The 23,095-nt window shown below is 45.5% G+C and overlaps 2 protein-coding genes and 1 long non-coding RNA gene across 9 annotated transcripts in view; 1 reads left to right on the top strand and 2 right to left on the bottom strand.

Annotated features, from left to right (window-relative positions):
• Positions 1 to 5,249, top strand: part of KCNQ3 (potassium voltage-gated channel subfamily Q member 3) — a 288,811-nt gene extending 283,562 nt beyond the window's left edge. Inside the window, exons 13-15 of the mRNA XM_059995203.1 lie at positions 629 to 721; positions 2,757 to 2,841; positions 4,513 to 5,249. Of these exons, the coding sequence (XP_059851186.1) occupies positions 629 to 721; positions 2,757 to 2,841; positions 4,513 to 5,247 (913 nt within the window). The 3' untranslated portion in view covers positions 5,248 to 5,249. The remainder of the gene's footprint in view (positions 1 to 628; positions 722 to 2,756; positions 2,842 to 4,512) is intronic.
• On the bottom strand, positions 718 to 4,563 carry LOC132413278 (uncharacterized). The gene is made up of 6 exons (XR_009516679.1): positions 4,413 to 4,563; positions 3,595 to 3,649; positions 2,453 to 2,535; positions 1,436 to 1,555; positions 1,004 to 1,079; positions 718 to 828 (listed from the first exon to the last, which is right to left on the bottom strand). It is a non-coding gene; the product is annotated as an uncharacterized lncRNA (long non-coding RNA).
• Positions 5,250 to 5,552: 303 nt separating the features above from the next.
• EFR3A (EFR3 homolog A) overlaps positions 5,553 to 23,095 on the bottom strand; it is a 181,206-nt gene continuing 163,663 nt past the window's right edge. For 5 of the 7 annotated variants that reach the window (XR_009516673.1, XR_009516675.1, XR_009516670.1 and 2 more), the window contains one exon: positions 6,589 to 7,921. The gene's annotated coding sequence lies outside the window, so the exon portion shown is untranslated. Of the gene's footprint in view, positions 5,656 to 6,588; positions 7,922 to 23,095 lie in introns of those variants that run through there. The other 2 variants (XR_009516671.1, XR_009516674.1) reach the window with 2 other exon arrangements.

Below are 23,095 nucleotides of genomic sequence, written 5' to 3'. Positions count from 1 at the left end.
GCGTTTGTCTCCTGTTGTGCTCAGGGTGGCGCAGATAGGGAGCTAGTGGCTTGAGCAGAAATGGAAGCAAGGTGTGGGAGCCAGTGTTGGATCATCCTTCTAATGGTCGGAGAAGCCTGCAAAGCAGCAGAGAAAAGAGAGCACAGCTGAAAACAGAGGCTAGGGTTTAGGAGGAAAAACTCCCTAACTAGGTGTTTTGGGTGGAATAAAAGAGCTGGAAGACCAGATAGGCTGTAGCACACATGACATTTCCTGTAAGAAATAACAAGACACAACTGTCACCCTGTCTCAGTGGTTTGGCTGCCTCTCTCCCCTGGGATAGAGAGATGCTCCCGGTACCCCTGGACCGAAAAAAGATAATGATACATTGAGATTATAAATTCTTACTCTCTTTCTGTGTCTCTGTCTCTCTGTCTCTGTCTCTGTCTCTGTCTCTGTCTCTGTCTCTCTCTCTCTCTCTCTCGTCACCTCTTCCTTTCCCTTTCCCCCTTCCTCTCTCTTGTTTCTCTTCTCCTTTATATTCCAAACCCACAGCTGACTACAGAAGGAAGAGAATGAATTGCTTTCTTCTCTTTTCATGTAAAGCTGTTTTTAATTTAATCCCCTCTCTTTGTGTGCTCTCTTTCAGAATAGATATGATTTTTACCCCTGGACCTCCGTCTACTCCAAAACATAAGAAGTCTCAGAAAGCATTCACCTACCCATCCCAGCAATCTCCCAGGTGGGACCTATGGTCATGGGCTGACAGGCTGTGTGGTGCCAAAGCCCACAGAGCATTCCCCAAACCTCAGCTGGGCTTCTTCACGGTGGGGTGAGGTTGCCATTCCCCTAAACCAGATGAAGAGAAAGAGTTTGAAGCCTATTCCGGCCTGTGGCCATCTGAGAGGTTTCTGTACAAAAGACTTGCAGCCCCTCCACCCAGACCCTGTAGGTGACACTGCTTTTTATGGCTATTGAAAATGAAACTAATGGTTTCCTAGTTATAAAATAAGAGGAGACTTACGAGCTTTACTGGAACCGAAAGAATATGTCACGTTGGCAGAGCCCAAGGCACTCCTGGTCAGCTGTCTCGGCTTTTCCTGCATCATCACCCACAGAGCCCAAGAAGGAAATCAGATGTCAGGTCCCTGACAACACTGTAACAGGCAGAGCTGTGTCCTTCAACAGAGCAGCTCCGCTGTCCCTCAAAAGATGTTTGAGAATTGTCCTTTGTTAGGTCCTCATGAACAAGGAGCCATCCTTTAGAACAGCGGTCCCCAACCTTTTTGGCACCAGGGACCGGTTTCATGGAAGACAACTTTTCCACGGACTGGGGGTTGGGGGGGGATGGTTTCGGGATGATTCAAACACATTACATTTATTGTGCACTTTATTTCTATTATTACTACATTGTAATATATAATGAAATAATTATACAACTCACTGTAAGACTGACCGGAGACGGAGCTCAGGCGGTAATGCGGGCGACGGGGAGCGGCTGTAACCCACCGCTCACCTCCTGCTGTGCGGCCCGGTTCCTAACAGTAGCGGTCCGTGGCCCGGGCGTTGGGGATGCCTGCTTTAGAAAGTCCACTGTGAAAGAAGTGTACACTTCTTTATTCCCCAGTGTCTTCAAGGCAGGTAACATGAGTGACGGGAGGTAGGCATAAGAAATGTTATGCACCTTATCATAATAAGGCTCCTTATTAAAGAAGGGAGAACGTAAGGAGGATAATATACAGCATCTAATCTTTGGCCTCAGTCCTGGGGATAGAATAGCAAGGGGTGGACGTGCCCCATCCCAAGGAGGTAATTGTTACTTTGTTCTGCTGTTGCTAATTTTACCAATGAAGATCCTCTGTTTCCAGAGAGTCTGATTTCTCAAGAAAAGCTGCATATCCAGATTTCATGTACAATTCCCCATTTCTGAGATGGCTTAAATGTTTAGAACCCTGTGCAAGCCAAGGAGAACACCGGTGGGCTTGGATTCAGCACACAGGCCACCAGTATTTGACATGTGCTTTAATTCAAGATTGCTCAGCCCAAGACAGGCCAGGGTCTTAGCAGGAGTCAGTAGCCTAGAGAGAAAAACCAACTGCCTAGAAAGTGCCAGACATGAATGGTTTCAAGCAATAGCTAAGTGCCCTGAAAGGTCTCTTCTACGTAGAGCAATATTGAAACTAACTGGAATTTAGGCAGATATGAACTGTGCCTGGCCAAGGAGCAAATGCAGCACACGTCTCCATCCTGTTCCCTACGAATAGCATCTTTTGCATCATTTTCCAGATTTCACATCTGTTTCCCAGTCTTAACTAAATGAAACAGATGAAATATTGGAATATTGGTCCCCACTGTGTAGAATTTCAGAGATGAGACAACCCCTCCCCCACTCCATCCTCAACCAGTCGTCCGAGACGGAAAGGCCAAGGAACATAATTTAAAGGAATCAAACACTCTGGGCACAGTTACTAACCTTGACACAGAGCTTCCTAAGAGCAGCTTAATATTCAGCTTCAGGACTTCCCTGGCAGTCCGCTGGTTAAACTTCACACTTCCCTGCAGTAAACACGGTAAGCATGAGATGTCCCTGTTGAAGACAGGAAAATGCTGGCCTTTCCTGATGCCCATTTGCCTCCAGAGTTGCGCGGTCTCTTCCAGACCACGTCAGCCTGAACACGAGAAGGATAGTTCCAGGGGCCACAGCCCACCTAGCTGAAATGACCTTGCAAGGCACAAGTAGCTATCACGATCTTACAGCAACATGGGCTCTTCCCTAGGAATGAACCGTACGTGGCCAGACCGTCCACATCCGAAGCTGAAGACCAGAGCATGATGGGGAAGTTTGTGAAAGTCGAGAGGCAGGTAGGTCCTTCCTTTCTCTCACCAAAAAACAAGTATGTGAAATTTACTTTCAAATGTCATTTTTTTCATAGGGAGATAACATACTTGAGAATCTACCATTCATAAAAGGATCTGGAAATGAAATCGCCGATTCAGCACTTTACTGGTTGGGTGGTCACGTGCAAGTGAATAAATTGTTCTGAGTCTTAGTTTCCTCATATGTAGAACGGGGATTTTAATTCCTCATGACGTTGCCATGAGGACTAAATCAACTGACACCTGTAAATTATCTACAGTAGTAGCTGGCACACAGTAAACACTCAACAAATGGTGGCTACTGTTACCATGAACTTCATGGTGTTTAAGGAATGTTGGTGACCTTCTCCACATTTATTCGTAATTCTCCTCCTTCCCTGAAAGTTTGGGTCATTGTGTGGCCGGTGTGAAGGGGCCTGGAGGAGGGCAGGCTGTGGGTGGGGTTCATTCAGGGCAGAAAGAAACCTATTCAGTGACAGCACCCTAGGTAGCCCACCTCTCCTCTCTGCAGTAAAGCAGCTTATATTTCAGGATCGTTTGCCCAACTTTACACTAGATAAATAGCACTGTCAGTTTCCCTTAGGATTCCTATCAATCCTTTTATTTTATTCAGAACCTAAAATTGGATCTGTGCAGAAGAAGCAAGAGAAAATTTGAATGATTATTCTTTTTTGGTATATCAAGAATATCCTTTTCCATTTTAAATTTTTAATTTCTCATCTCAGCTCTTCCACTTACCTGCTCTGTGATGTTTGATGAGTTACTTCATCTCTCTGTGCCTCTATTTCCTCACCTGGAAAATAGAGAGAATAATAGTATCCACCTCATAGAGCTGTTATGAAAATTAAATAAGTTAATATCTTTAAAGTGCATACTAACTGCTAGAGAAGTACTAGTTATTGTTAAGGCTTGGGTACCAACTCAGCCACGACCTACTTCTACGCTTTGTGTCTTCATCTGTAAGAGAGGATGGTAGACCTGCCTGCAGTGCTTCCTGGTGAGTTATGAACTGTCAGGGAAAGAACATGCCATGCACACATGAATGCACACTTGTGTCTGTGCACCCAAAGATTTTGATACGTTCTCAATTTTGTGGGTAGGAACAGATAGATGCAGCTTATCTCAGTGTATCTTCCCCTGGCCTCCAAGACCCCTAGGCAGGGTCTCCAGTTCTGAGCTCAATTCTTGCTAACCACTGCCCTTGTATCTTTGGGGCTTACATCACCAGGTAGGGGAAATGTACACAAACAGTCTAGATGCTTCTGTAAGGGGATGTTTGCAAATCAAGATCTCCCGCTCCTAGACCCAAACGCAGCAGCAAGGCCACCTCCTCCTCGGGTAAAACTTGTCCTCCACCCATCTCTCTGCTTCCGGCTTTCTGGGAAGTCCTTGCCCTGTGTGTTTTTTTTTTTTTTAGATTAGCACGAATCCATGCGCAAGGCTCAAAATCAAGAGGCACAAAATAATTAGCTGTTATGATGATTACGACTTGCAAGAACCCTCTTCCTTTCTGAGAAGTAAACGCTATAGTTTTTCCTCCCGACCAGTAAAACTACCCGCAGGTCCGGAGAAAGCAGCGATTCACGGCTCCTTGTGTTTTCCAGGTTCGCGACGTGGGGAAGAAGGCAGCGATTCACGGCTCCTTGTGTTTTCCAGGTTCGCGACATGGGGAAGAAGCTGGACTTCCTGGTGGACATGCATATGCAGCACATGGAGCGGCTGCAGGTGCACGTCACCGACTTCTGCCCGACCAAGGGGACCTCTTCGCCAGCTGAGGCGGAGAGGAGAGAGGACCACCGGGAAGCGGATTTGAAAACCATCATGTGTAACGACTCTGAGACCGGCGCCCCCGGCGCTCCCTACAGCATCCACCAGGTGCCCATTGACAGGGCCGGCCCCTACGGGGTTTTTGCCCACGACCCCGTGAACCTGTCCCGAGGGGCACCCAGTTCTGGAAAGGTTCACGCCACCCTTTCCTCCTCGGCGACCACCTATGCGGAAAGGCCCACCGTCCTGCCTATCTTGACTCTTCTTGACTCCCGAGGGAGCTACCACTCCCAGGCTGAACTGCACAGCCCCTGCTCGGACCGGGTCTCCCCCCAGCAGAGACGCAGCATCACCCGGGACAGTGACACCCCCCTGTCCCTGATGTCCGTCAACCACGAGGAGCTGGAACGCTCTCCAAGTGGCTTCAGCATCTCCCAAGACAGAGACGATTTTGTGTTTGGCCCGAGCGGGGGGTCAAGCTGGATGAGGGAGAAACGGTACCTCGCCGAGGGTGAGACAGACACGGACACAGACCCCTTCACGCCCAGTGGCTCCATGCCTTTGTCATCCACGGGGGATGGTATTTCCGATTCGATATGGACCCCTTCCAACAAGCCCACTTAAAAGGGGTCGTGGGCTGGCTCCTCCTTGTAATGTAGACAGACTTTGTATAGCTCGCTTGCTCTCACACCCGCCACGTACCTGTGAGATCCCCAGTGGCTGCGTCAAACGCGTGCATGTGCGTGGCAGCCCCGCCCGGGCTGGGGCTTCTCGTGGCCTTTCTCCCCTCCAGGTGGCCACAGTGGAGCCGCCTCCTCTCGAGCATGGTTTGCATGACCTACACTATATAAATGGCGCCGCTGACCTCTTTAGGATACACGTTTAGCCGCTCTTCTTACTTTGAATCATGACTGGACCAGTACAGGGAGAAACGACTGGGGAGCCGTGCGATGTGTCTGTGTGGTCGTCTGGTTTGGGTTTTGGTTGGGTGAGCAGAGAAAGTCGTTTACGTTGTTTCTAGCGTCACTGCCCCTTTGTGTAAAACAGTCCAACAATTAGCCGTTTTCTAAAGCAAGCAAATAATTCTCTCAACAAAAATACATTGCGTATCAGTGACGTCGCCTCCTGAGCTAAAAACATGAGGGGAGGAACGAGATAGTCATCACATCTTCAAAACCAAGAATTTAAAACATTATTAAGGAAAGCCTGGGAAAACCTTCCAAAAGCTCTCAAAGGGACCTCACTAAGTAAGTCTGTCATTGTCAACTATCACGCCCCGGTTTCCTCATCTATGAAGGGTGGTGGCAGGTGTAACGTGTTGGATGAGTTGTGACTAGGCAGGGAGAAAACACACACACATGCACATTAAGATAGTTCCCAAATTACGTAGCCAAAGATAACAGAATTTATCAGCAGTGGGGTGCCCCTCGGGGCAGGGGCTCAGTGCCTTCAAAATGAGGTTCCAATTCACATTCTTCCCCGAGATACTTGTATAAAATATCCATCTCAAATAGGAACTAGAGTCAAGAGGGCGCACAGAATTATCCAGTCCACATCCTTCCTTGTAAAAATGAGAAAGCTTAGGCCCAGGTAAAGACATATGTCCAGGGCCACTCCATTGTTCCCCAGAGACCTGAGACTCAAAGCCCGGTCAGCTGACTCACTCCAGGCCCTGGTCCCTCCTGCCACGCCACTCTGCAGTTTACACAACAGGACCGAGACGCCTGTACTCTGTTGTGTGGAAAGCACTCGTGACACTGTTTACCCAGCGGGAGGAGGATGCCTGCTTTTATTGCAAAACATGTTTGTCGGATGCTTTGCATTTTGGATCCAGAAAAAAGTAGTAATCCAAGTGAGCTACAACATTCATTAATATGCAACTAGACAAAATTTCCACAACCATCCATTTTTCCTCGTCTAGATTTTTTTTTTTTTTTTTTTTTTTTTTTTTGTGGTACGCAGGCCTCTCACTGCTGTGGCCTCTCCCATTACGGAGCACAGGCTCCGGACGCGCAGGCTTAGCGGCCATGGCTCACGGTCCCAGCCGCTCCGCGGCATGTGGGATCTTCCCGGACCGGGGCACGAACCTGCGTCCCCTGCATTGGCAGGCGGACTCTCAACCACTGCGCCACCAGGGAAGCCCCCTCCTCTAGATTTTTTAAACCACACATAGCCATAAGACTAGCTGAGCTCACTGTCCTGCTACGTAAGCATTAATATGAAGCAGAAGCCATCCTGCTAGGAGATGTTGCTATTCTCTGAAACACACTGATGGAAAAGGTTTCCGTTAGGCTCGAGATAATTAGCTAAATGACTACACTGCAGTGTTACTGTCTCACTCTTTTCATACGTCTAAGCACACATTGTGGATGGTTACCTTGATGACAGGATGTTTGAAGTGGCCTACGCGAGTGTCTGCGTCCCACCGACGCTCTCCCTCGCAGTCTCGTCAAGAGCCATAATGGCTGCGGCAGACGTGATGGTGGATGGTTTCATCGTTACCTAGTGCAGGGATCTTGCACTATATCGGCGAGAGGAGCTCCTTCCTCAGAGATTGGTTTCTTTCAACCTATGTGTCAACAGGTACCATGTGTAAGGCTCAGAGTACAGTAATAATGAAGGGTCAGCCCCTGACTTTAGGGACTTACAACCAAAGCCTGAAGTCCTTGGCTTTGTGAGGGGTAAAAAAGGAGTTTTACTTGGAGAGTCCCACGAATGGATGGGTGTTGGCTTTGAAGTCCGAGGTAGGAAATACACAAGAGTGCGCACATACATCAGGCGTGAAACCCCCTCCCCCATGGTTTGCCGTTTGACTTTCTGGCTATCTGAAGGGCAAAGGGCATGTGAGCCTCCTGACCCCCTTCAGTATGGCTGCAGTTGATGACCTAAGAAACCTTATGCCCCTTCCTTAGAGTTCGGTTCTTGATTCTGACCTTCCTGGAATCTTTTGTCAAAAATGATTGAGCCATCTAACATACCAATTATTTTTCTAACTTATTAATATTCTTGCAGAACCTACTGGCCTCAGTATCTTACAAATAGAGGCATTTTCCAAGAACTCAATGGAGTTCCCAGCTGGAAGAGTGAGACTTTCTCATCCTCAGGTTAAAAATAGTTACCATGGCTCCAAAGTTAGAGGATTACCTTAGGTTCTTTTAGTAACTGATGGGCAGGGATTGGGTTTGTGTCGATTCCATACCTCCAATGCAGTATGTTGTCTTTATCAGTGTAGACCAAGGCAAATTATATCGTCATGAATGAATAAATGATAAGAATCTTAAGAGCTGTTCTTTCCCATCTAAGAAAACAAAAAAGAAAGAAAAATCATCTAGAATATTCTTTGATATTCCTTTAAAAAAAAACACATTCCAGAAATGCAAAGCAAACCAAACCTACTCAAGTTGCCTGCCCACAGATGACATCATCAACATGGCTGGCATTGATGAAGTAGAAATTCAGAGTCTGGGATTAAACATAAGTTATTAGGAGAAACAGTGTGTGCTTCCACAAACCTCTTTTTGTCAAACAAAAAAAACAGCATGATGAAATAATCAAACAGAATTGGTAAATAACACAGCCCAAGATTATTCTACTTCAGATAAACCAGTGGTTCTGAAGCTTGCCCAGGAAATTGCAGTAGTTTCAGCAGAACTCCATGAAATAATGGCAAATGAAGGATGACTTTCTCAAGGGAAACTATGATATATGTATTCAGTCTCTGTGTCACAACATGATATATGCAAAATTGAAGAGGTCGTCTTTTAGCAGGATCAACATTAATGAGATAAATACACTTTCCAAATGTTAGGTGATGGGGGATCCTATTGGGCTGAGAAGAAAATACTTGAGATCAATTTTGAGTTTTGACTATCAGAGACTAGCACACAAGCAAATACTTAAAGTTTTTTTGTTTTTTTAATTGTGAGAGGGAAAAAAAATCAAATTGAGAAAGTTTATTCACTAACTGTGTTTGTTCTGGAAACTGAGAGATTAGACTTATTAGACATGGCATTGATATTATAAAGCTCTAGTTGTCATGAAAACATAGCCAGAAAACCCCAAGGTATATACTGTACATCAAATGAGCTCATTAATCAACAGTATGCATTTAATGCCTATTTTGTGCAAGACAGTTCCTAGACACTGTAAGTTGAAAGAATAATTACTTACAGAAAATGTTAACGTTAACAGGAGCTACTCAAAACTGGCCAAGATCATTGTCATAATTCCATACCACCCTAATGAGCGCGATAAAAACGTTCCTTTGGTTATTCATTTACAAGATTTATTAAGCGCCACTGTCTTCTAGGCACGGCACAATGCACCAGAAATTCAGAGATAAGAAAAATACAGACTGCTGTCAAAAAGCTAGGAATCTGGTGGCCTTGAATTATTAAAGGTCCCTTTAAATTATGTCTCCCAGAAGTGGAAAGAACCTGATTTCATCTCTGCAGACAACTATACAGACAGGACTGCTTCCTAGGCTGGAATCAGTGAGAGACTGAACATGGAAGAAAGTGAAAGCAAAACTTCTGCATCAAAATCGTAATGACCCCATCAGCTCCGGGAAGGCCGATTGGATTGTAGGGGGACTTTGAGTTTGCGTTCAATGCTTTAGACATTATAGCTCCAGACAAGCTGTGGAAGAAGGAGTTTCTGGAGTATCTGAGAAGGTTCTTGGAGAAATCAGCTTTTTCTTCCTCTCCAAATCCCTACCATGATTGAGACCAGGCAAGGAGCTGAGCTACTTCCATTTCATTGTGTTGACCAAGAGAAGCTTATAGTAAAGACCAATATACAGCATCTATTTGAAGAGAAAAGTGTCACTCTGCTTCTGGAAACCTGCACATCAGGTTCTCCTGGGGCAAGAGGATAAATGTGTCCAGTGTCCTAAGAAGCCAACAGCACTTTGGAAAGTGCACCCCAGGCTTCCTCCAGAAGATGCCCCATAGGTACTCTTCATGTTCCTTGAATACATATCCAGGGCACCTAGAACCCCAAGGATTACCTTTGCTTTCTGAACCCTGGGCATCCTGAGGAGTCTGCCCATGTCCTCACTTGTCTTTGAAGGCTTGCTTGTTTCAGGATGAACTTTTAAACAGACTGTAAGTCCTTTCTTTGTATTCAAATCAACCCAAAGTTCTTGTGTTACTGATATTACACTATTTAAAACTGAGCCAACAGTCCCCTAAATCAGGTAGCAGGTATCACGATGCCCAGGTCAGAACATGTTAGGAACCAGCCTATCTGCATAGCTTTAGTGCTTTAGGAAACCAGTAATGAAAAATACCAAAGAGCTCGGAAGGATATAGAGATGCCCTGGATGAAAATTTGACTTATATTCAAACGTCTTTGGCTTTTCTGATGTGTTTTGATTTTCAAAGACACAATCTATATAGATAAAGCCCCTACTACAATGACTGCCATATCCGGGGTACTGTTATTCGTGTTCTTTTTTTACATCATGTATGGACGCCATTGCCTGAGTCTTGGTATTACTCATGAACTCTAAATTTACACTAGAAAATCTTTTTCAGAAAAAGAGTGGTGAAGATACAATCCCAATTTTTACACGACAAAATCAGGCACTTTCACAATTGCTATTTAAATAAGGACATCTCTAGAAATAGGAATGCTTACTTTTTCCCTCAAAATAAGGAAGAGCAGGAATGTCGGAATGAGGAGAGCAAGACTGTTGGGTCCCAGTGGTTGGGCTGTGGCAGTTCCATGGGACACACTGTACCAGATACTGCCCTGTTGTCTCGAAGGATGATGTGTAGGAGGTAAAGCCAAATAGAAGGAATAATTAAATATAAAGAAATGAGTGGTTTCAACGAGGAAATTCAACCGTGCCATGATGTCTGTCAGACAAATGCTAGCAATGAGTGGAGAACTTCCAAGAAAGAGTTTAAGTTTGCTGAAACCCTCCTCAGGGGGATTGGTTCCCAGCTTTGAACAGCCTCAACTCTGGCATCCCTGCAGGAAACTGGGCTTTATTATCATAGACACAGGGAGGTATAATTTCATAGATTCTTAGATGCTCAGAGCAAGAAGAGACCTTCATTACCCAGACCACCTCTCTTTTTATATCAGGAAGCAGAGGCTCAGAGCAAAGGGAGTCACACTTAGTCGATCAGCGATTAAATGAGTGACTGTGTAGCAGAATCTAGAACTCAGGTCTCCTAACTCCTGGACCAGATGTTGGAGATCAAAAACTAAAATACCCAGTGAGAATAAAGTATTTCTGTTGAGCCCAGGAGATGAGAGAGAACTTCCTGGTCCATTGGAGAAACTGCGAAACCAGACACATGTGTCAGGACATCTTCCCATCTCTGGAATATGATTGATGATCCCATGCCTTGAAAGATGACATCGCTCTTTCTTCCAAAATCCTGCTGTGTTCCAAAGCTGCAGACATGCCACTGCTGCCGTGTGTGGTTGAGAAAAGGAATGAAGAAGAGCACTCCTCCCCTCCGCTCCCCTGACCTCTCCCCCAAGCTTAGACTGGTTCAGTTCTTTGGTCCATCGCTTGCACTCATTCAGCTCCAGAGTGATGCCTCAGGTTATATCCTTACCTATAAGCCAAGTTACCAGGATTTCTCCTTGAAAAAAATGTATGGGCTTGATTTTAGGAAATGGGATGTGATTTCTTTGGGGAAGTATATGATCCCAAGTCAGCAGGTCTACTGAAGTTGTCCCTTTGCCCTGGGATCTCTGGGTCCCACCTGGGCACAGCCTGGCTCCTCCTGCTTTGTCCCAGAGAACGTCTATCTTGGTCATATCACAGCCAGGTATTCTAGTCTTCACCAAAAGCTACAAAGAAGCAAACAGGATTCAACTGAAGATATCTTATGTTCCTGTAACTAGAAAATTATTTTAGGAAGTCACCAGGCCTCCATTGGCTCAAATGAGGATTTCCATAGTTGGTTTCCACTTATATTGTGCTTGGGATAGATTTTCCAGAATTTGGCAGGGCTCCTCTTGTTAAAGCTAGTAGCAGGATGTTCAGTTCTCCTGAGTCAGGAGCTCCTAAGAGATAGAAAGGTGGTCAAGTTCTTGGATGGCAATAGGTGACCCACTGACTTTAATGACTGTCATTCTGTCAGCCTTCACATAGCACCGTTCTAAGGTTAAAATAAGTGTCAGAGGGAAATAAGTCAAAAAATAAGGGTCTATGTAAGAATAACCTGAGTGTGACTTATAATTAAGCGGTCAAAAGCCTTGCCCAGGGGTTAGGAATATATTTGCAATTCCTCTTAGACTTGCCAGATGGACTCCACAATTTGTTGCCTGAGAGTAACGCAAAATGAGAGCACATTTCGCTTCAGTGTTCTATTCTCTTCCTCTGTCCCCAAGACTGAGTTCAGGGAAGGGGAGGAGAATTCACCCTAAGCTCTCTTTATGGGCAGCATGTGACGTCATAGTTCTCTCTCTTGACTTCATGCAATCCTCATCACAACCCCACTGAGGAGGTGTTACTGTTTCCATCTTATAGAAAGCTGAAGCTGAGAGGGAGAAGCCGTTAACCAAAACCCATGTGCCCCCAAAGCCCATTCTTCCTCCCCACCCCAAGTCTCCCAGGTCAATAGAAATGCTCCCAAATCATGCCTTGCGGGCTTCCACAAAGCCTTGCCCTCCCACACCCCATCACCTTTAGGTAAAATGATTACAGTCCTGTTGGTTCCCTGGAGAGAAGAGTGATTCTTGCATTGACTGTTCCCCTTGCTATTCGGCGGGTTCTGTCCGCTCCTTTGCGTGGTTTCACGATCCAGCTGTCGGCGGCAGAGAATAATGCCACATCAATTGTCCATCTGGCTCATGTTGGAATCCATCAGCTCTGGGAGTTTGGTGTGGCTACAGATTATCCCACAAGTGCCCCTTGTTCTTTGCCCCCAAGGATTTCCTTTCATTGTTTTAACCAAACGAGTTCAAGTGTCCCTCCTGACTAGTCTTTTGTCTCTAGACTGTCCCTTTATTTCAGAGCTTAGAGATCCTGCAGAAACAGGTGAGTCTTCAAAAACATTCTCTGGGAGGCCAAAGGCTCAGGACAGTTGTGTTTCTCTTTCTCGATATGAAAAGATCAAGGTTCCCAGTGGAAGCCAACCTGATCTGATAATTGGGCTCTTCTTTTCCCTCTGAATCCTTTTCCAAGGGAGGGGAGCGCAGCTCCACCCTCCAAAGTTCCTGTGAGAGTTCAGACTCCAGGTGGGAGGACAAGTTCCAAGACTGGCAGCCACCTTGTTGTCGAGTGTCAGGCTTTGCTGTTGGAGATGTGAGGTGGGCCCTGCCCCATCCTGAAAATCCCCTTAGAAAGATGCACCAACTTCACCAGAATTGTCAATCATTCCCTGTTTTAAAGAGGAAGATGCCTTCCACATTGCTTCCAACGGGGTATGGCTATTCTTCTTTTTTCTCTTTGTGATGTAGCAGCGATGGAAAACACCAATCTGAAGAGCAAGCTGAGGCTTCCAGTGACATGAATCCGTTGTTTCTGATTTTGGATTGTACTTTCTTTAACCCCCTTTTACGGCCTAGAATTCTGGTGCCTTGCCCCCTGAATTTGCCTCCATGCTACAGTAGGCTCTCTTCACGTTCTGGCTTACATGGGAACACAACTCTTCCACAAGTGGCCTTTCGTGCTCTTTATAATATGATTTCCTGTAATTTTTAAACTGTATGTGTAATTTATATTCTGGCTCTGTCCAATATTTGAACAACTTTAATAAGTTGATTTCCATATATATTATGCAAACAATTCTTACCTGATTTTTTATGTTCTATCTTAAAACAAATAAATACCGCACCACTTATTAATAAATAGACATTTCAATGATTGTGTGGCAGAATGTTCTTTGCTTCATTAGCAACACAGAGCGACAAGGAAAGACAGTTCATTATTCGTTGCGGGCAGGAGGAATAGGACGGGATTTGGGTATGTTTGTAAGAAGTGGTTGAGACGCAGAGAATAAAGACACAAGAAAGGAAACATAATTCAATGTTTTCACAGCTACAAATGCATGATGTGGACTGCACATCTCCTTAATAACAGCCACTATACAGGTTGTAGATGTACAGACTTTAGTAAAACATGATCTAATCGTTACAGTTTTAAGACATTATTACTCCATTTTTATAGGTGAGAAAATTCAGACCCAGAAACATAAAAGACCTGCCCGAGGACAGACATTCATAAATGAACAGTCACAAGTAGGGCCCAGGACCATCTACCCCCAAGACTCATGCCACCTTCTTTGGAGAAGCTTCCCCTCCTAGACCATGTTGGGGGGAAGACCACGTGGGTGACTCAGAGTGAATGTAAGTCAACAGAGAGGAAATCAGTAAAGCTTATATCAGATGGCCTCTCTCTGTTGTCAGTACAGCAGGAAGGGATGTTTTCTCATGAGAAAGAGGGAGTTGGAGCAGGGAACCTTGGGAGAGTTACTTAACCTTTCTCTGTCTTGGTTTATCATCTGTAAAGTGGGGAGAAAACTGTGTGCCTTGAAGGGTTATTATCCTAGCCAAGGATCTGGCACTCAGCGCATGTTCAGTGAATGACAGCTTTTGACTCTATCCTGTACCCACACGCCTGGCTGCCTTAATTTGGGTTTCCGCAAGAATAGAGACAGAATGTTGGATGCAGGTAGTATATTTGGAAAGTGATCCCAGAAAACACGGCTGAGAAAGAGTGGAGAGACTGGAACAGGGAGGGAGAAAAGCCAGTAAAGAATGAGCTAATCCTTGTGGGTAACTGGTCTCAATTCCACCAGGAACCCCCTGAGAACCCATGTGAAATACACCAGAGAATCATTCCACCTTGGGACAGGCATCTGGGGCATTCATCCACGGAGCCCGGTTCTTCCCTGGTTGAGAGTTGCCCCTGGGATATAAATTCCCTCCTCTGTCAGTTTTCCTGTGCTACAGCTGAGCAAGCTCCCAGGTGCAAAAGCTCTAAGGCAGAGAAGCAGAGAGACGTAGCCAGAGGAGCTGCCTGCCTGCTGTGACCTGTGTACTGTGACCACAGGTGAGCTCGCAGCTGGGCAGAGGGAAAACAGCATAGCAACATGAGCATCTGGTACATAAGCCCACCTGAAAACCCTACATACACACAGGGAAGCAAAAACCCAGCCAGGTTGCCACAAATCACTCTGTAAGTCAAAGGACAAAGTTGGCCAACACTGGACAAGCTGGCCGTGGTGCCCATGAACTTGTTCATTATTAAAACAGTGCCTGTAACCACTAGGAAGCAGGGTAGAAGGTCTGCTAGAAGATCAGGTCCACATTTGTCATTGTGAAGACCTGGGGCTGACAGGTGAGATGAGCATCCACTCAGCAAACGTATGTCCCTCCCCCAATAAAACATACCCGCCTTTGGTCTCAGATGACCGCATGACAGACAGATAAAGAGCCTACAAATTATATCCCTGAGAAAATCCTTTCCATCTGCACAAATGGAGCAAAAGCCCATTCATAACCTCGCAGATCCTCCTGGGAGCCAGTTACTGTTCCTAACAATGTCGGCTTCCAACAATGAAGCTTTCAACAATGAACAATGTCGGGCATCCAGGTGACCTGAGACCCTGTGGCTTCCCCACACTGAAGACGTGTAAGGTGTCTCCCCTGAGAAGAGTCCAATTGTCCTTGTATCCTGCCTCCACATCAAATATGAAAACATTGCTAGCAATTTATCTTCTGGCTCTGGGCAGGTCAGCCCCAGGCCAGTGGAGGGCAGGTGGAGTTAGCAGAGAGAAGCAGAAATGAAATTAGGAAGTAACAGAGGTCAGGTCATGAACAGCCTCCTGGGTCGTGATAAAGACATTTGCTTTTACTCTGAGTCAGACAGGAAGTCATGCAGGGCTTTGAGGAGAGAGGTGAGAAGATCTGACGGATGCTAACAAGGGGTTCTCTGGCTGCTGTATTGAGAATACACTGAATGAGGCAAAGGCAGAGGCAAGGAGATTAATCAGGGACACGACTGCATTAGCAATAATCCAGGTGAGAGCCAAGAGTGGCTTGGACCAGGGTGATGGAGGTGGTGAGAAATCTTAATATTTAGAATCTAGATACCTTTTAAGAGTAGAAATGACAGCTATATGTATACATATATCCCCTCCCTCTTGGATCTCCCCCCTCTGCTGCCCCTTCCCACCCATGTAAGTCACCACAGAGCACCGAGCTGAGCTCCCTGAGCTATACAGCAGGTTCCCACTAGCTATCTGCTTTACACATGGTACTGATTCACTTCATTGCACAGCAGAAACTAACATGACACTATAAAGCAACTATATCCCAATAAAAATAATTTAAAAAAAGAACCCAGCCACAGACAATTAAAAAAAAAAAGAGTAGAAATGACAGGATTTTCTGATAGACTGAATGTGAGATGTGGAAGAAGGAGAAAAATCCAGGAAGATTATGCAGTATTTTATTTGAGTACCTGGAAGAATGAACGCATCATTAATTGAGATGGGAGTAGATTAGGGAAGGGGCAAGTTTTTGCAAAAGGATGTGAATTTGGCTTTTTAAATGTTAAATCTGAGATGCACATGAGGCATCTAGTGGAAATGTTCTGTAGAGAGCTGAGTGTGGAATTAAGATTATTTAGGGCTGAAGGTACCTATCTATCTGTCTGTCTGTCTATCTATCTATCTATATAGATTTGACAAGTTATAGATAACCTTTAGAACCATGAGACAAGATGCGATCCCCAAGTGAACAAGTATAGAGAAAAAAGAGGAGACACCTAAAGACTACACCCAGCAACCTCAAGAGGTCAAGGAGACGAGGCGGAATCAGCAAAAGAGGCTGAGCAAAAGCAGCTGATGACATAGAAGACGATCAGAAGAGTATGGCGTTGGCGATGCCAAGCGCAGACCTCATCTCATGGAGCGAGTGACCTACTGCAGGCGCGGAGTGCCACTGAGAGGTCGAGTGAGCAGAGCAGTTAGCCACATGGGAGTCATGGAGACCTTGACAAAGGCGGTTTGGGTGGGGTGCTGCCGTGATGCCTGATTGGCGTGGCCTTGAGAGAGAGGAGAGGAGAGGAATTGGGGGCATTGAATAGGGACAACTCATAGTGACCATCTTAAGCATACAGTTCCATGGTATTGAATAAATTCATAACAGTGTGAAACTATCCCTAACTTCCATCTCCATAACTCTTTCCTTCTTGTAAAATTGAAACTCTGCACCACCCATTCAAGAGTAACTCCCCATTCTCCTCCCCCCAACCATCCCTGGCAACCACCATTCTACTTTCTGTCTCTATGATTTTGACTATTAGGTACCTCGTACAAGTGGAAGCCTGCAGCATTTGTCTTTTTGTACCTGCATTTTTAAGTACAAGGAAAATGAGCCTCAGAGAGGTCAAGCAGTTTGCCCAAGGCCACACAGCTAGCCAATCACTGAAGCAGAACCAGGGCTGTGGCTTTTGTTCCTGCTGCTTCATCCGGAAATGTTACTGTTAGCACAGTAGGTATATTTCACAAGAATCGACCGAAAGTTCAGAAATGCAATCTTTCTAGGCAGACAATGGGTAACGATTCCCAAATGTCTACCTTGAACCAGGTGCCGTAAGCCCTTTCCTTACGACCATTCTATCCTTCTGACAGCCTTCTGCGGTGGCTACTATCGCGATCTTCATTTCCTAGATGAGAAAAGTAACTTGGAGGTAACTGATCTCCCTAAACTGAAATGTACAGGCCAGGAGGGCAGGGATCCCGACTGGCTTATTTGGAGCTGAGCCCCCAGCACCCTGAAAAGGTCTGGCACACAAACGGCTCTCCTAGACCATTCCCATAGACAGTGTTTGGCCCCTGCCTCGTTTTCCAACAATATCCTCATTGTCCCCCACCTCCTGCGTGGGTTCCAGCCGGCCTGAACCACTGTAGGTGCTGGGGAGGCAGGATGCTTGAGGTACAAGGGTACCTGCGCTGAAGGTACACACATACACACAACCTACTGAGGGAGACAGACGAGCAAAGAGATCATCCCAATAGAGCACAATAAGACAAATACAAAAATACTACCCTTAATGGGATGGGAGGGTATCAGAGAAGGCTTCCTGGTGACGGGGAGGTCTGAGGTGAGAATAAAAAGGATGAGGTAAAGTTTGGGGTGTGGGTAGCTGAAGGGAGCATATCACAGCCAAAGAGATCTTCACATGTGGATAATGAAATTCAAATTTATATCATTTTTACACATCATGAAATACTCTTCTTCTTTTGCTTCTTTACAACTGTTTAAAAATGTAGAACCATTTTCGGCTTTATAAGAACAGGCAATGGGGCCAGGCTTGCCCACCCTGCTAAAATTCACGAGCAACCCCTAGCCAGTTCTTCAGAAGACTTGCACTGGCTCACAGGACAGGTGATGCTTGGCTCACAGACCTTTACAGCAGGAAGGGGAAATCATCACCCTGTGATCCTGTTCTGCTCCTTCAATACATGTAATTACTGTCAGAAGAGGTTTCCCATCCCACGTTGAATCAGTGCTTTGTCATTCTGTTCACGGACAGCAAAGGCATTTTTCTCCAATGGAGGTGATCCGGTTTCACCGCTGTGAATTCTTGGTAGGATTATTATTCCATTTTTTTTTTTCCAGAGGACTTAAAGCAAAGTTATCAAGCCTTTCCCCACCTCCACCCTCTGTATCTTTCACTAAGAACTCATATAAACCCCACAGCTCTGACTTAGCTGTTAATCTTTCAGGCTGCTTAAATTCTTTGAAGTCCTTTATCCTGCTCCGGAGACAGGTAAGTCACATACCGTAGAGATTTGCAAACCCTTCGGTTCCCTCTACTCCCCAAAGCATGAAGCCAGATAAGAAATGCATCTGCTCTAATTCCCAGACTCTGGGCTCCTGGTTGCCGAATGATAGGAGAGGAGTTTCTATCACCCAATCCCTTACTCTGCACTTAAGCTAAAACTCACCCCTTGATCACAGTCTGTTTCTTTCCATTTTTTCCCTTAAGCTATCGATTAGCATCTTAATGCAGTCCTCAGCCGGGAGGATGGCTTGTCCTCACATCTGTGATAAAGGAAACATGATCTTTAATCCAAAGAATTGGAATGAGAAGAAAAGAATGCCCTGAAAAATGGCTGGCAGCAAGGCAACAGCCCAGAAACTATACTTTCTCAGAGGCCAATCAATCATGGATTTTGGCGGCAAACAGACCGGGATTCCACTCCTGGCTCTTTGAGCTGCGTTCCCAGGGGTCGGTTGCTTGCCTGGGCCTTGCTTTCCTCCAACTATAAAATAAGGATGATAACCCCTAAGTGGGGTTACTTCCAGGACCAGTAGATATCATATATAAAATTCCTGGCACCTCAGATAGTCAAGAAATAATAGATTCTTTGCTTCTTTTTCTGAATGAACTATTTTTGAAAAACCAGAACCTCCCCTTTCAGTGTCTCCCCCGGGCAGTGGAGCCGACTGCCGGGGTGTACGGCCTTAGGCCTCTGGGTCCTCCTCACAGAGAGGGAGCTGGTCCTCACTAGGAAGGATGCTGAGTGCAAGTGTTATCTCCAGATTCTTGGATGCAATACCATAGACATGAATGTCACTTCCACAAGACTCTTAGGTAAGCAAAGCTCTCTCTTTTATTAAAAGAGAGAGCTTGTGCACAAGGGAGAAGGTGGAAGAAAGTGGCAGCTCCCTGAGAAGGGGCGAGTTGCTTTTATAACAATAGGGAGGGTTTGTCTCATCATCACTGGTTAATTTCCAGAAATCATCAAACTTCTTTGATCGCACCAGGTGGCTCCATGGTGGCTGTCGGGAACAGGGAGCGCTTTGGTGAGGGAAAAGGAGTGCCTGAGAATTTTCTGCAAGAAAACATTGGAACAGATAAGGTTAAAATTGATAGCTGAGCTTCTTGTCTTGTGGCAACTAGGTACACTCCTTGGTGTAACAGAGATAAAGTTAATCTTGAACTCCTGTGAGCCTGGTTTTTGTCTCTGGGACTCAGGACCCCAGAGCCTTTGTTCTTTTGCTTCCAAGGCCCGTTTGGCCCAAGGTCTTCCCCCAGTCCTTTTTCAAAATGGCTGTACTCTTGTCTTCCTGTCTCAAGTGCGCCGTTACAATGTATTGAGAACATGCTGCTCTGACTGTGGCTGGTCCAAACAAGATGGACTTCAGTGTGAGTTTTGACCCTGACACTGGCATTATCATTATTCTGTATCTGACTAGCCATCTTTCGGCTGCAAAGTCCAGTGAGAAAGGTAGGTTTCCTTGGCAGGCTAGACTAGCCTTTGTTGATTGGTGATCCCCATTAACCGGAAGTGATACAATGTTTAATTAAGGCTCCAGCAGCTTTGTTCTGACCACTCACATTTCCAGCTCCAGGGCTACTGCCAGTCAGACACAGACAGACTGTGAATGCATTTCACAAGCCTCTTGGGCTGATTCACGGATCACGGATCCCAACGACACTTCTCAGCCCTTCTCCTGGGAGTGTGACCGGACTTCTTAGCCTTCGACCCACCAAAATGCTTTGAAATAATCATCAATTCTGTGTGTTTCCAACCTCAGGTCCTTTGGGGCACTCTGGGCTGGTATTTTGAAGGGCAGGAGAACAGAGCAGAACATGGTAAAAAAAGGACACAAACTTTAGTATCTGGGAGACCATGGTTCAAACCCCAGTTCTCCCACTTAGAGCCACGTGACCACGAGTAAGGGGCTCTCCCACCGATCCCTGGGGCCCTCTCTTGTATAACTGAAGTATCTCACGGGATGCTTGAGAAGGCAAAATAACAGAGATGATAGCCAAAAGTAGAGATTCAGTAAATTATACTGTTGGAGAGGAAAAAATAACTGTTTCCTCCACCCTCTTAGGTTCAGTATCTGGGGCTCTGCAAATTGAAATGACAAAACGATTAACAGGAAAAAAGGCTTATTTCATATACATATGGGATGGGAGCACCGCAGAAATAAATGAAAACCTCAAAAAGGTGGTCAGACCCTGAAGCTTCTATATCATTTTAACAGAAGGATGTTAAGTTTGTGGGGAAGTGACAAGAAATAAAAAGGGTTTTGAGTTTCTAGGGTGCTAAATCGTGGAAAGGTAAATACATGGGGAAGATAAGAGTTATTTTAGTGAGGTTCGTCTGTGCAGTCCCATCTCGGTGCCAACTTTCCATTCCCTTCATGGCCATAAGACTCCCCCTCCCGCCAGGAAGGAGAACTTATGGCAGACCTGCTCTTAGTCGGAGAGCGGAGGCTCCAAGAAGGCTTCTTCCTGCACCTGTTGATTCTCAACGGGCTTTAGATCAAAATAATCCATATGCCAAAGTGGGATATTTGGGGGCAGCATATTTTGACCCCACTGAGTACGCTATTATCGTCATTGTGTCACTACATGACTAGCTTTTATGCCAGTGTCACTGGCTGTGTATTCAAAAATAGCCATGGGAAACAACAAGGCCCGACTGCAGAGCACAGGGAACTATATTCAAACGCCTGTGATACACCAGAATAGAAACGAATATGTATAACTGAATCACTTTGCCACACAGCAGAAATTAACACAATATTGTAAATCAACTATACTTAAAAAAAAAAAGAAAATAAAAAAATGGCCATGGGAAATGCAGTGAAATAATGATGACTCCGTTTCAGAGGAAATGTTTGGACCTCTGATCCAGTCTTTGTAAGATATAACTTTGAAGACTGTAATTCCATCCATATGGGGAATATGGATGGAAGTACAACCCTCTTTCTTACTCTTGGAGTACCACCATCTTTTGAAGTACCAACACTTTTATTTATTTGTTAAGAATTTACACAGCCTTTGCTCTGCACCATATACCATTGCCTGTATTTTATAAATATAACAGCCTTGGGTGAGGAAACTAAGACAGAGAGAGGTTTAACAACTTGCACAGCAGGAGTGACCAAACCAAGGAGCAAAGCCAGGCAGCTGGGCTCCAGGGTCTGTGCTTGTAACACCAATGCCATGAGCTCAACAAAGATTTTTTGAGTGAATGCAGGTTAAGTATCTAGAGCCAGAGGGCATTCAAGATGCAAATCAAGTGTGTGAGACCCTAACTCCTGCTCCTTCCTCTGCCCTAGTGTCCCACGGTGGTCCAGGCTCTTAAGGGGGACTTTGCCTGCCCATGATGACTGGTGTTATGTACCGAGTGCCTATATGTGCCAGGCACTGGGTTAAGTACTTTAGGTTCATTATCTTAAATCCTCACAAAGACCTTATGAGCTAGGTTCTCTTATCCCCATTTTGCTGATGAGGAAAACCAAGCTTCAAAGAGTAGACAGATTTATGAGAATGGGAGGACTCCAAGGAAGCGCCCCCCAGCCTTGTGAGGCCTATCTCTGTCCAGGGTGACATTCAGAAGAAACACCACCGAAGTATCTACCGATAATTAAAAAGCAAATTTAAACGTTTACGAGGATCTTTCAAGAAAATTCCAAAGATGGTTCTATCCCTAATGGGTAGCAAAACTTCTTAAAATATAATTTTCCGTGAAGATGCTCAATTCCTGAGACAATTTTCACCCCAGCGCACTTTCTCTTGACATTTCTCCTCTTCCCCAAGTCACCTTCCAGATCTGTTCCGTTCTCTACCACCGGCAAATTTCTACTCTTTTCAAATCAAGTCTGCGCAGCCCCTATTGAATGGGTAATACATGAATACCTACACATCAAGACTGTGTAGTTATGACGTGACAGTGTGCGTCAGGCAGCATTCTGTGTGGTGTCTGGCACACTAAGCACTCAATAAATTTTCACCATCCTTCCTATTGGTCTCAGCTTTGCGGCTTTTAACTGTCATACTGATTCTGCGCAGCAAATGCCCAGGTGGAGGCCTGGCACACAGTGCTGCAGTGAAGGAAAGAGAGTGTGAACACTCACGTGTACGTGTGTATTAATATTATTTTCTTATTTATAAGCAGCAGTGATGCTGTATTTGAAGGGTACTTTCCATCTAAACAGCGGGAAAACCCATGGAAGAGACACCAATTCTCCCTGAATATGCCTGCACCCCTCCCGGACTTCCTGCAGTTATTCAGGACCACATGAGTAATTCTGGAGGAGGTTGTACATGAATGTAAGCGTGTCACTTCCTGCCAGAGCATTTAAGAGTTGGTGCATAATCCTCCAGGTCTTTCCCTTCCCCTGCCACTATGAGTCAATGACTAAGGAGGCCACAGGGATGGAGACCTACAAGAACGTGGAACCTCCATCATCCAGGGCCCCTGAGTGAGCGAGAAGGGCAGTTCCCCACCAATACGCAGAGGGTACAGACTATCAACAAGAAATCGACTTTTATGGCTGAATTAAGCCAGTGAGATTGCAGAGTTAATCTGTTACCTCAGCATAACCTCACCTATCCTAACTATACAATGGCTTTCATCAGCTGTGTTTCCAATGACTCCCCACGCAGTATTCTCAAGGATCTTCTGCATCAATGTGGTTAGTAATCCAGCTGGTTTCCTCCAAGTGCTGCCTGCTTGCTTCCAGG

The sequence above is a fragment of the Delphinus delphis genome, chromosome 17, assembly GCF_949987515.2.
Source record: "Delphinus delphis chromosome 17, mDelDel1.2, whole genome shotgun sequence".
In the NCBI taxonomy this organism is placed as follows: domain Eukaryota; kingdom Metazoa; phylum Chordata; class Mammalia; order Artiodactyla; family Delphinidae; genus Delphinus; species Delphinus delphis.
This window is presented reverse-complemented; position numbering and strand designations above follow the sequence as displayed.